Source organism: Nannospalax galili, unplaced genomic scaffold (genome assembly GCF_000622305.1).
Source record: "Nannospalax galili isolate Female #2095 unplaced genomic scaffold, S.galili_v1.0 scaffold336, whole genome shotgun sequence".
Taxonomy (NCBI): Eukaryota; Metazoa; Chordata; class Mammalia; order Rodentia; family Spalacidae; genus Nannospalax; species Nannospalax galili.
The window spans coordinates 6,692,842-6,708,576 of record NW_008343385.1 but is presented as its reverse complement, the minus strand read 5'-3'; the positions used below and the strand labels follow the sequence as shown (position 1 = coordinate 6,708,576).

Sequence of the window (15,735 nt, the reverse complement as noted above, 5' to 3'; positions counted from 1 at the left end):
ATATATATATATATAAATGGTTATCCAGTAGAAATGAATTTAGGGTACAAAACTACAAGGTGAAGTGAAGTGTTTTTAATTTATAATTTTGAATAGTTTTTTCAGTCCTAAATCCTTTTGCCTTTGTCTTTTAAAATGTAGGTACTATCTCTTGCCTTCTTGAAGGTTAACTCTTTAGCAAGAAGTATCCCTTGGAGCATACTTGAAAATAATTGCTGAGCAGCTATATTCAGTACTAACTGAGCAGTGATAGGTTTTCAGAATATCCCCTTAGTGGACCGAGCAAAATCAGTTCACTTCTGTAGTCTGTTAATAGACTTTCTTGACTTGATCTGACGATGGGAATAATACAATATATATTTATGTTTTAAGCTCTACAATTAGATAAGCAATTGCATTTCCTCCTGCCTTTCAAAAGGTCTATGTAAATTGATGTTTGCTTTATCTGATAAGTTGATTACATTTGCAGAAAATAAAGATGATCATTTTGCCATGGTTTTAATCAAATCTAAGCTTTCAGACTTAGTAGCCATGGTATAAAACTCAAGGAAGTTTACTCAAATTACTCCGACTTCGCTAGAAGTGGATACATTCTGTATAAGCCGAGTATGAACTACATATACTTGAACAGAATTTAGTAATTTCACAAAGCTATGTTGTCAATCATGGTGTGTAACCCACTTCATACTCCAAAAGAAATAAATGATTTCCACTTTCTAATCTTGACAGATGTTTTGTGTGTTGAAATGATTTGATCTGAATAAATTTTCACTTAATTAAATCTTCACATATGAATCCAAAATCTTTGTTTTATATTTTCTTTTTTTTTTTTTTTTTAAAGATTTGTGTAAATATGGGCCGGTAGTGGTGGAGCACATCTTTAATCCCAGCACTTGGGAGGCAGAGGCAGGCAAATATTTTTGAGTTAAAGGCCAGCCTGGTCTACCTAGTGAGTTCCAGGACCACTGGAGCTACAGAGAGACCCCATCTCAAAAAAGACCAAAAAGAAAAGATCTGTGTAAATGTGTTTGACCTCAAGAGCATGCTATGTTACATGTGCTGACGTCAGAGACCAACATTTGGGGAGTCTCTCCACTTTGTTTTTGAGGCATGGTCACTCCTGTTTCTCCACCCTCCCACCTTACCATAGGAGTTCTGGATTACAGGTGCTGGCCACAGCATCCAGTGTTTATGTGGGTTTGATGGATTGAACTCAAGTGGTCAGGGATTGAACTCAAGTGGTCAGACTGTGTTGCAAGTGTGTTTACCTGCTGAGTTGCCTTCCTGGCCCCAGCCTTAAATTTTTTTCTTTTTTTAAAACATTTATGTGTATGCATATATTGCCTACATGTAGGTAAGTGCACCCATATCATGCAATGCCTGGAGGTCAGAAGAGGCTGTCGGATCCCCTGGGACTGGAGTTACGGACAGTTGTTAGCTGCCATGTGGGTGCTGGGATTCGAACCCGGGTCTTCTGCAAGAACAACCAGTGTTCTTAACTGCTGAGCCATCTCTTCAGCCCCTCTTTTGTTTTTATTGTTTTCAATGTTTTAACTATTATTATTGGAGAGGAGGTGTGTCATATCCTGGGTGTGAAGGTCAGAGGACAATTTGTGGAGTCGGTTTTCTTCACCTTTACCTTCGTTCCAGGGATCAAATTCAGATTGTCAGGCTTGCACGTCAGGTACTTTAACCTGCTGAGCCATCTGACTAGCTAGTGTTTTGTTTTTTTAAATTCAAAACTCTGAAAAGGAGAAAGTGAAAATTTTGTATTCTTCAATATCTATTTACATTTTTTTTTTTTTTTGAGTCTTCCAGAAGCAGAGGCTAGGATCCAATTTGCTGTCTAAACAAAGGAAAGTCCCAGGTGGTGAACAAGGCTTCACATTGCAAGTCCAACACCTGTGAAGGGCTGGTAGAATTAGGCAGTGTAATTCAGAAAAAGTCTAAAGTGATGGTCTCCAAGGCAGTTACCAAGCAAAGGTGTCCTGTAAATACATCCACATAGGACAGGGAAGACCTGGCTTTAGATCATCCTCCATGCTTAGTTACTGGTTAGTTGCATGGACAACAAATACCTAAGTTATCACTGACACACAGGCCAGGACTACAGTAAGTTGAAGCGCTCAACCTTGGGCATATTTTTGGCCAAAAGAATACTTTCATGCAATATTCTGAAACCTGAATTTAAAAAAAAAAAAATGGCAAGATACCATTTTTAAGTCCAGGCCAACTACAACTGATTCTTCCTGTTATGAGGCTTCCTTGTCTCCATAAGGCACTGATGATTCACTGCCTCCTTTGAGGGTAGGGTGGGACCTCTGAGGTAGTGTAGTTTCCCACTGATTCCATGCTCTTCCAAAAATAAGTGTCCTGGTCTTATATATTTGAGGTTTGTCTTGCTCCTTTTTCAATATGGAAATTACATACTGGGGAGTACCAGTACACTCAGGTGCCTAAAGAGGCATAGAGATACCACCCACTGATCTGCTAATTGCTTACTCAAACGCAAGTATACTAGTTTTAGTGTTTTATATCTAAAGATATGTGCATATACATGTGAATGCATACAGTTATCATCTTTAAGTAACAGGTTCCTTAAGAGCTGGGGCCTTGCGCCAAATCATCAGGGCCTGGCAACAAGTACTCATTTATTCTCAAAGGAACATGTGCCTCACATGGTGACGCGCATCTAAATTCCAGCAGTTGGAAGGCAGGTGAGTACACACACACACACACACACACACACACACACACACACGGAAAGAAAACATGAGAAGAGACATTGTTTCTTTTGAGATGGTTTCCCTGTAGCTCCAGCTGACCTGGAACTTGCTGCGTAGACCAGGCTGGCCTTGAACTCAACAGAGATCTGCTTGCCTCTGCCTCCTGAGTGCTGGGATTAAAGGCATGTGCCACCACGCCCAGCTTCCTTCTTCTTAATTTGGGCCCTAAAATCAGAGCCCCCAGGTCAGAACTGGGCACTCAACCGGTTTTGGAGCTCGGGTGCAAAAACCGCTAAGCGTAGGGAACCCAAAAATCTGCTTTCAAGCCAACATGTTAGCGATTTCCGCAGGGCTGCCTTGAGCATCACCGGCCAGAGATGTTTTGTTCAGTTCAGTCCTTGGAACTCAGTAAGTCCATCCAACCAGACAAAACCGCCGGCGCCCGGCCCACGCGGCTGGGCCTGCAGTCCCGCAGGCGGCCTGCCGGGGGCGCAAGGCCGGTTGAACAGAAGGAACCGATCAGGGCGGGCCGCAGGGCCGTCTGAGTGGAGGGGGCGGGGCGAGGCGCGCGGCCCTCTGAGCGGATGGGGCGGAGCTGGCGACCGTACTTCCTGTTCCGGAGCCAGAAGGATCCGCGCGTCTCTGCAGCCGCTGTCCGTCACTCCTCCGTCGTGTTTTTCAGTATCCGCTTCTCGGGACTCTTCGCCGCTACTGCGCCGCGCCGCGGGCTCGGATCTGGCCGGGTAAGACTGCTTCGGCGCTGGCCGGGTCGAGCAGGGGATGGCGGGCGTGGCGGGCGGGAGAGGGCGCGTAGACGGCGCCTCGAGTCGCTCGGTTGCTTGGGCCGCGGGCTCCCCGGGGGGCGGGCTGGCGGCTCGGCCTTCTCAGCCCAGCGGGCCTTCCTTGCTGGGCCCAGGCGGCGGAGGAGGCTGACGTCGCGCCTAGGGGTTCCCGTGCGACCGTCAGGCCCGGCTGGGGGCGGGGCGGGAGCCGGCGACCCTCCCCCACCCTCCCGCCGGCGGGACCCGCTCGGAGGCCAGTTCGCTCCGGTTGATCCCGGACTCCCTTTGTTCACTTGGCCCTAAAGGGCTGCTTTTCTCGCGCCCTTAGCCCTAACGCACCTCGGCTGTCCTGCATCCGCTTATTTCTAATAAAAAAGAGTAGTGAGGGAGGCCTGAATCAATCCTACAAGAATGTCTGACGCTTGATAATTCGCAGTGTGACAGCGTGCTTGCTGCTAGTAGAGTAATTACAAATAAACATTAGTGGACTACCCGTGATAAAATGCGAGAAGTGCAGAGTGACCTTCCCGCGTTTTAAGAGTTTGGAGCAGATGAGATACATAGTAGCCTAAATGACTCTCCACCTTAAAAACTAAGAGTAATGTTTTTACTGTTACTAAAGTTGAAGCATCAAACTAGGCTTCACCGAAGAAGTACTACTACGAGGAAAATACACACGTGCGCCCCTGGTGATTGTAAAGGACTGTTTTGAAGGCAAACACTCATTCCAGGGGTGGCCTTCGGAAGTATTTTTACCAGGTCTTTGTTTAGTAACGCTCTTTCAGTAAGAGGAGTAGAAATTTTTCTCGTTTCTGGTGTGTAGGAGCCACTTTATGCAAAAGATGAGTTACAGAAACTTTTGAATCCAGTTTTGGGTGTTGAAATGGTCTTTTGATTCCAAAAGGAACCATAATGTCCATCTTCATTGTCTTAACTGAGATCCTTGGGGCCAGTACATTTTAGAATGCAGGAATCTTTGGATTTTATGTTTTAGAAAGACCATAGAATCAGGAGCCCTGGAATTCAATATTAAATTTGTGCAAGCTGGGACTGTCGTTAAGTGATTGAATGACTACTTGTTCAAGCCTCACAACTTCAAGAAAGGAAAAGAGCTGGGTGTGGTGGCAGCAAACCTGTATAGTTCTAGCACTTGGGAGGCAGAGGCAGGTGGATCTGAGTCCAAGGCCAGCCTGGTCTTCCATAGGCCATCTGGGACTACAGGGAGGCCCTGTTTCAAAAAGACACCCCCCCCCCAAAAAAAAAGAAAGAAAATGCTGCAGTTAGTGTTCAGTCTGTAACTGGGGATGAATGGAAACTGTAAACTGCTTCAGGTTGGATTTTGCCAATAGAATAGAAACTGACCTGTAATTGTTTCTGATTGTTTTGGTTAGAGCAGAAGAATGATTTTGACAAAATCTGCTTAGCAAGGTGGTATGAAACTGAATGGGTCACTTTCTTAGATTCTCTGCTCCAGAGTTAATGTGAACATTTGTCCTATTTGGAAAGTGTTGGTCTTATATAGATGCTACACTATGGTGCATTGTTAGTTTTTTCTAGCATTAACCCTTAAGAGGACTACTGTGTGGTGTGATGTTTTAATATAAAGCCAAGCTTGCCATTGGAATGAGTGAATAATTACATTTTCTATACATTCAGAATGATTTTTTATTTTATGAGAGTTTTGCCTGCTTATGTATAAGTGTACCACATGTGTGCAAATGTGTGGAGGCCAGAAGAGGGCATCAGATCCCCTGGAACTGCAGTTTTGGGCAGTAGTTAGCCACCATATGAATGAGTGCTGGGACCCAAACCTGGGTCCTCCAGAAAACAGTGCTACTATCTGTTGGCCATCTCTCCAGCCCCCCCTCTTATTTTTAAATTTCATTTATTGTTTTTAAATTTTGTTTATGTATGTCTGTGTATCTATGTGTGTGTGGCCACGGAGGCCAGAGGAGGGTGTTGGATCCCCTGGAGCTGGAGTTACAGGCAGTTGTGAGCTGCCTGGTGTGTGTGCTGGGAGCCGAACTCTGGTCCTCTGCAAGAGCTGTACACACTTGTTAGCCACTGGTTCGTCTCTCCAGCCCCCCTTTTAATTTTATATGTGTAGGTATTTTGCCTGCATGTATGTAATGCATGCAGTGCTACTGAAGGCCAGAAGAGAGTGTTGGCTTTTCTAGAACTAAAGTTACAAGTGGTTGTTAGCTGCCATGTATGCCAAACCCAAGTCCTGGAAGAACAGCCTGTGCTCTTAACTGCTGGGCCATCTCTCCAGCTCCCAGGAGTTTTTTGATATTCCAAATAAAAAGAAAGAACTAGCAATTATGACTTAGGCTTCATGTTCTTTCTCTTTATTGTTCCTTGTGAAAAATCATAATTACAAGCTGGACGGGGTGGCGCATGCCTGTTGTCCCAGCACTTGGGACAGATCTCTGTGAGTTCAAGACCAACCTGGTCTACATACTGAGTTCCAGGCCAGCTGTGGCTACAGGGAGACCCTGTTTCAAAAGACCAAAAAATAAAATAAAATAAAATAAAAATCATAATTAAAGATAAAATTTGGGAGATTGTAGGATGGCTCAATATGTTCATATAATTAACTCTCATCAGTAGGTCAGAGGAGGAAAAACTAAGATCAACTCATTAGATGCTGCTGAAAGATCTACCAAAGAAACTGAGGGTCTTGTCCCTTTTCTTTTTTTTTTTTTTTTTTTTTTTTTTTTTTTTTTTTTGGTTTTTTTATCTTTAGGGTTTTTTTTTTTTTTTTTTTTTTTTTTTTTGGTCTTTTTGAGACAAGGTCTCCCTGTAGCCCCAGCTGTCCTGGAACTCACTATGTAGACCAGGCTGGCCTTGAACTCATAGAGATCCGCCTGCTTCTGCCTCCCAAGTGCTGGGACTACAGGCGTGCGCCACCATGCCCAGCCTGGTTTGGTCTTTTTGAAACAGGGTCTCCCTATAGCCCCAGCTGGCCTGGAACTCACAGAGATCTGCCTGCCTCTGCCTCCTAAATGTTGTTGTCCCCTTGTTTAAGCTAACAAAACAAATAAATAAATAAATATAGTAACAGAAGCCTAAACAAAAACTTACTATTATTTTTTAAATCTCAAACTAAAAATAAGAATTATTTAAACTTTAGAAGCATTTCTAGGAGGATTGGGAGCAAGATCACTATATTGCTATCACTGTTTAACCTTTTACTGTTTGAGTCCTAGATAATGCAAAAAAGAAAAAAGATGTTGATATTGGGAAAGGGTAGTGAGACTGTTAGCTAGATACCCTAGAGAATTCAGCTGAAAAACTTTGGGGGATAAAATAATCCAATGTTGTTATGGCTTACAAAAGTAGTATTCCTCTCATATGAATAACCAGTTAGAAAAATAATGAGAGAAAAGAGCCTATTTACATCTACAATAAAAGGTGTTTGGCCGGGCTTGGTGGCTCACGCCTTTAATCCCAGCATTTGGGAGGCAGAGGCAGGTGGATCTCTGCAAGTTCAAGGCCATCCTGGTCTACATAGTGAGTTCCAGGACAGCTGGGGCTACAGGGAGACTTTGTCTCAAAAAAGACCAAATAAAAAAAAAGGTGTTCGAAATCTCTTTCAAAAAGAAATATATTAAGAGAGGGGCTGGAGAGATGGCTCAGCAGTTAAGAGCACTGGGCTGCTTTTGCAGAGAACTTGGGTTCCTAGGACCCACACAGCAGCTAACAACCATCTGTATATTTTCGTTTCAAGTATATGAGTATATTGCCTTCATGTATGTAAGTGCACCCATGTCACGCAGTGCCCACAGAGGTCCTCGGAGTCCCTTGGAACTGGAGTTATTCTTTTAAAAAGAAATGTATAGGAGAACAGAGCAGAAAAGGCAAAACAGCAAGGTCAAGCCTAGTGGTACACACCTAATCCCAGCGCTAGGGAGGCAGAGGCAGGCTCATCTCTGAGCTACCTTGTTCTTGGATGAGATCTGACATTTTAAATACATCAGATGTCTCCTAGATTCATTAGTAAACTTTAGCCCATTTCCCACCAAACCGTGGGGTGGTGGGTGGGTTGGTTGGTTTTGTAATAATCTGAAAAAGGTAAGCATGAATATTCAGGAACATCTGAATAAAACCATGGGGTAGGTGGCACTGTTTGTTTAAAATGTAAAGATACACCGATTAAATGTAACTGCCGCATTGCAGATCCAAAGGAAAGAAGTCCTTAGAAGAATTGTATCTCTATATGACCCTAAGTGACTCAGCCCCTTCCCTGCTTGGTGTTAATTTTAATTAACCTGCTAAGCTTCCTTTCCTCCAGCTGAGAATGAGCCTGTCTGTGGTAAATACTCAGTGACTACTACTCATCAGAGGCACCAACAGAATGTGTTAAAAGTAACTTATCCAGTTAATTAAGAAGCACTAGATTATTTAGCAATTACTGTTGAGAAGAATTAAAATTTTATTAACACATTAAACCATTAACATACTCTAATAAAAGGTAATTTTGTACTGGAGAGATTGCTCAGCTGTTAAGAGCACATGCTGCTCTTCCAGAGGACTGGAGTTGGGCACCTGCACTCACATACCCACACTCAGATACCCACACACATACAAAGATAATTTTGGGGCTAGAGAGCTGGCGCACCTGTTAAAGGATCAGGCTCACAAGCAAAAATAAAAGATTTTTTTTTTTTTTAATCTTTTTTGAGATGGGCTCCCTGTAGGCCCAGCTGGCCTAGAACTTGGTGTGTAGACTAGGCTGGCCTTGAACTCAGAGAGATCCACCTACTTCTGCCTCCTGAGTGCTGAGATTAAAGGCGTACACTACCATGCCCAGCAAAGGAAATTTTTTTTTTGCAAATCTTAAAATTAAGACCTTTGTGAATATATCACAAAATTGAGATCATATGTGCGAACAGATTAATAAATTGCAAAAAGTTAAAACTTCTAATACAGGGGCTGGAGAGATGGCTCAGTGATTAAGAACACTGACTGTTCTTGCAGAAGACCCGGGTTTGAATCCCAGCCCAGCACCCACATGGTTGCTAACAACTGTCCGTAACTCCAGTTCCAGGGGATCCGACAGCCTCTTCTGTCCTCCAAGAGCATTGCACAACACAGGTGCACTCACCTACATGCAGGCAATACACGCATACACATAAAATAAAAATAATAAATTTTTTTAAAAAAAACTAATACAAAAAAAAAAGTAAAACACTATTTAAGAACGTTAAAAGGACCTTGGGTCTCCTAACAAGTGATTTTCTTGCCATCTAACAAAAGGGTAAAGGCAGAGTGATATATTACTAAGTCCTAAAATGATCAAGACAAAAGGAATACCTTCTATCTTATTTGAGTTATACAAAATCAAGGAACAACAAAGCAAACTAAAAAGTGAAGGAGCAGGAGTAAGTTCTCTGGAGTGATGGGGGTGTGTCTTTGGAGTGCTCACAAATGCATATACAATTGTCAGCTTAACATGAACATTTAAGATCTTTACATTCTATTCAATGTTGATTATACGTCATGAAATTAGTGGGAGGGGCACCACATAAATTCCTTATGGTGACTCTTGGCTATAATCCTAGTACTTGGGAGAAGGTCATCATCCTCTGCCACATATCAAGTTCAAGGCTAGCCTGGGATATATGAAACCTTGTCTCAAAAAAAAGATTGGTGGGCACTTACCTCACATGCACAAGACCCGGGATTCCATCTCTGCGTTCTGCAATGCGATCAGTCAATAAAACAAAAATTGATGAAAGTGGTCTAGTGATAGCTGTGTATTCACAGAAAACAGAAATATGAATAGGTCATTAAGTTAAAAAGATATTTTATCTTCCACTTAAAGAAATGTAAGTTAAAGCAGGCTGCCACCTTGTTAATCTGTCGTGATTTAAAGCAGTAGTTTTGAGTACTGTCCAGAGATAAAAGAAGCATTGTAAAGGAGTGATGGTTTAAATTCACATAGACTTATGTACAGCTGGAATTTAGATAACTTACATGTTGACTCTCTCTTCCACTTCTGGTGCCTTTTCCTGATAACACATGAGGAAAGATTCAGAGATGTTTACCATACCAGTGTGTAAAACAATTTATAGTGCCACAAAAATGTGTGTAAACTCAATTGTGGGTCAGGCTGGGCTGGAAAGCATACTCTGACCACAGGGGAAGTTGAACAAGATCCTGTCAAGCATCTCTTGGTCATTCAACATCTTAAATCCAGGAGTTTGAGATCAGCTTGGCCAGTGAGAGTCCATTTGAAGATGATCATTTTTTCCATGATATGAGACACTAAAGGGGATGAAGTTGTTATGGTCATCTGAATTTCTATAAAAAATTTTTCCTATATAAAGGAAAATAGAAAATAAATGATAAAAGTTCTGCATAAGCAAAGTATTGATGCGTAGAAAATCCTTTTAAGAATATAGAAGAAATGATAAGTGCTGATTTTGAAATTTTCTTTCATTCTTTAGGAAAATGTCAGATGAATTTTCGGTAAGTTGAACCTTGATACTTTTTTGTCTTTCAAGAAAAACATGGTTAGAGGGATGAAAACCCAGCACTTGAGGCTGTGGCAGGAAGATTGTGAGTTCTAGGCTAACCTGGGCTATGTAGTAAGACCTTGTCTCCAAAAAAAAATTAATGATTTAATTAGTTAAAAATTAAAAACAAGCCAGGTGTGGTGGCACTCGCCTGTAGTCCCAGCACTTGGGAGGTAGAGGCAGGTGGATCTCTGTGAGTTCAAGGCCAGCCTGTTCTACATAGAGAGTTCCAGGACAGCTGGGGCTACGCTACAGGGAGACCCTGCTTCAAAAAGACCAAAAAATAAAAAATAAAAACAAAAAATTTAGAAGGTGTTTTTTTGTGGTGCTTGGATTTGTTTTTTTAAACATACGATTTTTCCCCCAGATTGATTTATTACGTGTGTACAAATGTGCAGGAGTCCATAGAAGCCAAAAGAGGAGGGTCTAATTCCCCTCAACTCAGGTTAATGCAGTTATGAACCACCCATAACTGGGAACTAACTTGGGGTATTCTGGAAGAATAACAAGGCCTTTAAGGTCTATGCCATCTCTCCAGCCCCTAGGCATATGGTCTTGATAGTCTTTATATAGATTCAACATGATGTTAAAGTATCCAGGCATGATTATAAATCCTTTTTTTTTTTGTAATAATATTATAATTCAAACATTTATTGAAAATTGGCCAGGTGTGGTGGTATGTGCCTATAATCCCAGAACTTAAAAGGTAAAAGCAGGGGGGAATAGAATTTCATTGTCAGTTATGAGATCTTGTTTCAGTTAAAGCTGAACTTTACTGTAAAACTGTTTTTGAAACTAAGAAGTAAATGCCAGACTGGGGTGATGGCGCACACCTTTAATCCCAGGATTTGGGAGGCAGGTAAATCTCTGAGTTCAAGGCCAGCCTGGTCTAAATAGCAGGAGTTCTGGGACTGCAGGGAGACTCCATCGCAAAAAGACCAAAAAAAAAAAAAAAAAAATGAAAGGCCAGGGGGAAAAATCAAAATTTTAACTCTAAACTCCGTACCGCAGTTGATTACTAAGCATGGTCTACACAGTGAATTCCAGGCAGCTGGGGCTACAGGGAGATCCTGTCTCCATCGCAAAAAGACCAAAAAAAAAAAAAAAAGATGTAAAGGCCAGGAGTCAAATCTAGATCTTGACTCTAAACTCCGTACTCCAGTTTATTCATACAGCACAGAAATGAAGCACAGTATGATTAGCTGTATTTAGCAAAGTGGAGTTTCTTGGGAGATTTTGCACTGTAAAGTTAATATTCAAGGTAACACCTCAAGTTCTGTACTAAAGAATGGCTTCTCAAATGAGTAGTGTAGTCTTTGTAGATGCCATTGAGGCTTAGAATCCCTGAGTATCATTTATGATTTATATGGGATTTTAATTATGTTTGCTTTGACTTGTCACTAGATAAGACAGATATGACACATCTACTTTGTGTTCAGTTGGCAGATGCACTACCTGAACAGTCCCCTGCCAAAACTTCAGCTGTGAGCAATACAAAACCTGGCCAACCTCCTCAAAGCTGGCCAGGTTCCAATCCTTGGAATAACCCAAGTGCTCCACCTTCTGTGCCATCTGGACTCCCACCAAGTGCAACACCTTCCACTGTGCCTTTTGGACCAGCACCAACAGGAATGTATCCCTCTGTGCCTCCTACTGGACCACCACCAGGACCCCCGGCACCCTTTCCTCCTTCTGGACCATCATGTCCCCCACCTAGTGGTCCTTATCCAGCCCCAACTGTGCCAGGCCCTGGCCCCACGGGGCCATATGCTACACCAAATATGCCCTTTCCAGAGCTTCCTAGACCATATGGTGCACCCACAGATCCAGCTGCAGCTGGTGCTTTAGGTCTATGGGGATCCATGTCTTCTGGACCTTGGGCACCAGGAATGGGAGGGCAGTATCCCACTCCTAATATGCCATATCCATCTCCAGGGCCATATTCCACTCCTCCTCCTCAAGCACCAGGGGCAGCACCGCCTGTTCCATGGGGCACTGTGCCACCAGGAGCGTGGGGACCTCCAGCACCATATCCTGCCCCTGCAGGATCATATCCCACACCAGGACTCTATCCTACTCCAAATAATCCTTACCAAGTGCCTTCAGGACCTTCTGGTGCTCCACCAATGCCTGGTGGCCCCCACGTAAGTGTTTGGTTTGTTGTTATATGTGCATTGAGGGCCATATAAAATGGGAAGGTTGTTTCTCTCTAGTTGTGGTTAGATTAGGAAGCTTTTAAAACTTAAAAAGGATGCTGGGCATGGTGGCTCATGCCTTTAATCCCAGCACCTGGGAGGCAGAGGCAGGCAGATCTCTTGAGTTCGAGGGTCAGCCTGGTTCCAGGACAATTGGGACTACAGGGAGACCCTGCCTCAAAAAAAAACAAACAAAACTTAAAAAGGGTGTGACTCTATAAACTAAGAAAATTTCACAATTTCAGGTTCAGCATTTAAAAGCAGAAATAGCTAGGTATGATGGTACACACCTTTAATCCCAACTCTCTCCCAAGGCAGATAGATCTGTTTCAAGCCATCCTGGTCTACATACCTTGTCTCTAAGCAAAAGTATTTCTACTGCTAAAAGTAAAAGGGAAAAATTCCCGAAGATCCCTGAAAACTTAGTACTATTATAAGCAATGTTTTCCACGGCATCCTTAGGTGAACTCTCTACATGCATTTTGTGGGGTGTTTTCTTGGGGGAAGGAGTTACAACTCTTGGTATTATTTTACTGCATCACCAAAGCACAGTGAGAACTTAAGGCACTGAGCATGTCACAAACATTGCTCATTTCATGCAATTCTCCCTAGTATCGCTTAGCCAAAGTTTTGTCAGAATTTTAGCAGCACTAAGCCTGAAACTACACCACTGCTGTTACCAGCTGCGTGGGCTGCTTTATGCTGTACTGCCTGCCATGCTGGAGTAGGCTTGACATTTTAGTTGAAAAGCCTATCTTAGAGTGTGTGACTGGGTAGAAAAATCACCTGACTTCTAATAAAACAAAAAGTGTTCTGGTCCTGTCAGGCAAGCCAAGTAAGCTTCCAGTCAAGATTCTCCTCAGAGAAAAATAATCTGTTAACTCTTAATCCACCAGATAACTAAGCAGATTTCCATATAGATTAATTAGCCATCCACCTCAGCTACAAAGGGGGAAAATTCTTAATAGAGTGCCCCCAAAATTTCCTTAGTGTAACTTCTTGGTATATATATTGTCCAAAAAAAATTCTATTACTTGGGATGGCTCAGCAGTTAAACAGTGACTCTTCTTGCAGAAGACACAGGCTTGAATCCCAGCATCCACATGGCAGCAAACAACTATCCGTAACTCCAGTTTCAGGGGATCCGACAGCCTCTTCGGTCTTCTGTGGGCATTGCACAACGTGGGTGCACTTACCTACATGCAGGCAATAAACGCATTCACATAAAAATAATAAAATACTTTTTTAATTCTGTTACAAAGTATGCCACAAAATGGCATGATTTACTGTTTAGATTTATTAAGCAGTATTTATTTTAAGCCACAGCAAGACATTAATACATTACATTTACAAAGTGCAGTGTGGTAGCTCATGCTTTTAGATTCAGCACCAGGGAGGCAGAGGCAGGGCGAGCTCTGAGTTCAAGGCCAGCCTGGTTTACATAATGAGTTCTAGGCCAGCTGGGGCTACAGGTCTTTTTTGTCTCAAAAAGACCAAAAAAAAAAAAAATTTACTTTGCAAATTCTAGAGGTTGACTTCTTTTTTTCCATTTCAGTCTTACCATTAAGTTAACAATGGATGAAGAGATGACGGTCTGCTTTTTGAAGTTCATGTAAATGCACATGAATGCATACATAGAAGTTGCTGGTTTCGCTATTCTTGGAGGGCATTCATGAAAGAACAACATTTGCACCTCTCAGAGAAGATACCTGCTTCCTAGTTGGATGTGTAGAACATCATGGAAACAATCAGATAAAAATGTAGAAACATCATTCGGATGTGATTTTTATTTGGTTTTGGAAAGTTAAAATGATTAAGTATATTGACTAGCTCTTTGATAAGATTTGTTGAAATCATAAATATACCCTTAAAATCTAAGATGATACGGTTTATTGTTAGAATCTGCAACTTAATTGGCAAATTGTCTCAAGCATTTTTCTCTAATCCCCCATGTGTCCCCCATGCCTACAACTGAAATCAATAATGTAAACATGGCTCAACATTTTGAGCTCTACATAAACCTGGGGCTCTTGTTAAATTTTGGGTACATATTTTAAGAACCAGTAATTGTCAGATGCCAAGTTCATCAGCCGGCCATTGTTCATTTTTATCCTTAAGCTTTTAGTGTTTTGTTTTCCACGAGTCATACAGCACTGAAATCTGCCATTTATGAAACCATTGTGTTTGTGTAGTACTGGGAGTGGAATCCAGGGCTTTGTGCATGCTGGGCACTCTGCCACTGAGCAACACTCCCAACCCTGGTAGTTTTTTTAATCGAAGCCAACATGTATGTAAGTTTAAATATTCTTAGAGAATTGTTTATCTCTTTGTATTGCTTTAGAATGATTATGAAGGAAAGAACTCCGCTTTGTTTTGAACCTTAAACTAGATAAATCCTAGAAATTGATTCCTTGCAACAAGTAACCATTCCAGAGGCAGCTCTTTGCTCAGCCCGTTCCCTTCTCCCCCAGCCCCACTCCCTCGGTTCTTTAGAAGGAGCACATCCCTTGATTCCTCCCTCATGTGGAAAATGGCACAATAGAGATTTATTGTAAAGAACATACAGCAATTACATTTGGAGAACGTTAAGTCCTACAGATATGACTATTCTCTTTGTATAAGTGTGAATCAAAACTGTATTTCAAAGTCTGGTTAAGCTGTGTCATTGTACTGCAGTTTCCTGAATCTATAAAGTGTCCATGGCTAACAGTTCTGTATTTGTTGACAGGCAGATAAATAGAATTGAGTACCATCTTTGAAGAAATTATTTTCTAGCTCAACCCTGAAAATAATAAATTGTAGATCTCTGCAACTGAATTTAAAGCAGTGTGACTGTATTGCTTAAATAAGTGTTCTTTATAGTAATTGAAAACAGTCTTAGTAGCTTTTTTGATGCCTTGCCTTTAAATCTGAATCAGAGTCTTAGATTTGGAACTGACTTGATTTTATTTATCAAATAACGTTTTGAACTTCTGAATGTGTCCATTGGGTTTCTAAAAAAATACTGTAAATTACTCAGAACAGTATAGAAAAGTAAAGTATTGAGAAGTTTATTTCTCGTAGAATGTCAAGTCCTGCCAATTTAATGCATTTTGATAGCTACCTCCTTTAAAAAAAAAATGGTTGGCCTTTGAGAGAAACAACAGTCAGTATTTGAGCTTCCATTATTTTAAGTAAATGTTAGATCTAAGTGTTCAGAAATGACAGAGATAGAAACTAATTTGTTTAGATTTTCTTAGATTGAGAAGTCCTTAGTGCTTACACAATGGCAAAAATGGTTCATCAGTGTCTTGCCCCCGATCCCCTTTGCTGCTTGGCCAGGTGGTACCTGTCTGTCAGATTCCAGGACTCTTGTCAGAGTAGCAAGTATACAGGGCAGATAACCAGAGGTATCAAAGCTTCAGTTATCAGTCAAAATCTTAGTGTCAGTTAAAAGAAGGATAAGATGACAGGAAAAGATTGTCAGGAAAGACACCCCTATAGTTATTTTGGCTGCCTTACAGAGGGATAA

At 41.7% G+C, this 15,735-nt stretch overlaps 1 protein-coding gene across 1 annotated transcript; it reads left to right on the top strand.

Annotated features, from left to right (window-relative positions):
• Nucleotides 1-3,322: 3,322 nt before the first annotated feature.
• On the top strand, nucleotides 3,323-15,041 carry Mapk1ip1l (mitogen-activated protein kinase 1 interacting protein 1 like). The gene is made up of 4 exons (XM_008839539.3): nucleotides 3,323-3,469; nucleotides 9,961-9,982; nucleotides 11,469-12,173; nucleotides 13,780-15,041. The coding sequence occupies exons 2-4, from the start codon at nucleotides 9,965-9,967 to the stop codon at nucleotides 13,789-13,791; spliced, it is 735 nt and encodes a 244-aa protein (XP_008837761.1). The 5' UTR covers nucleotides 3,323-3,469; nucleotides 9,961-9,964; the 3' UTR covers nucleotides 13,792-15,041.
• The last annotated feature ends 694 nt before the right edge of the window (nucleotides 15,042-15,735 follow it).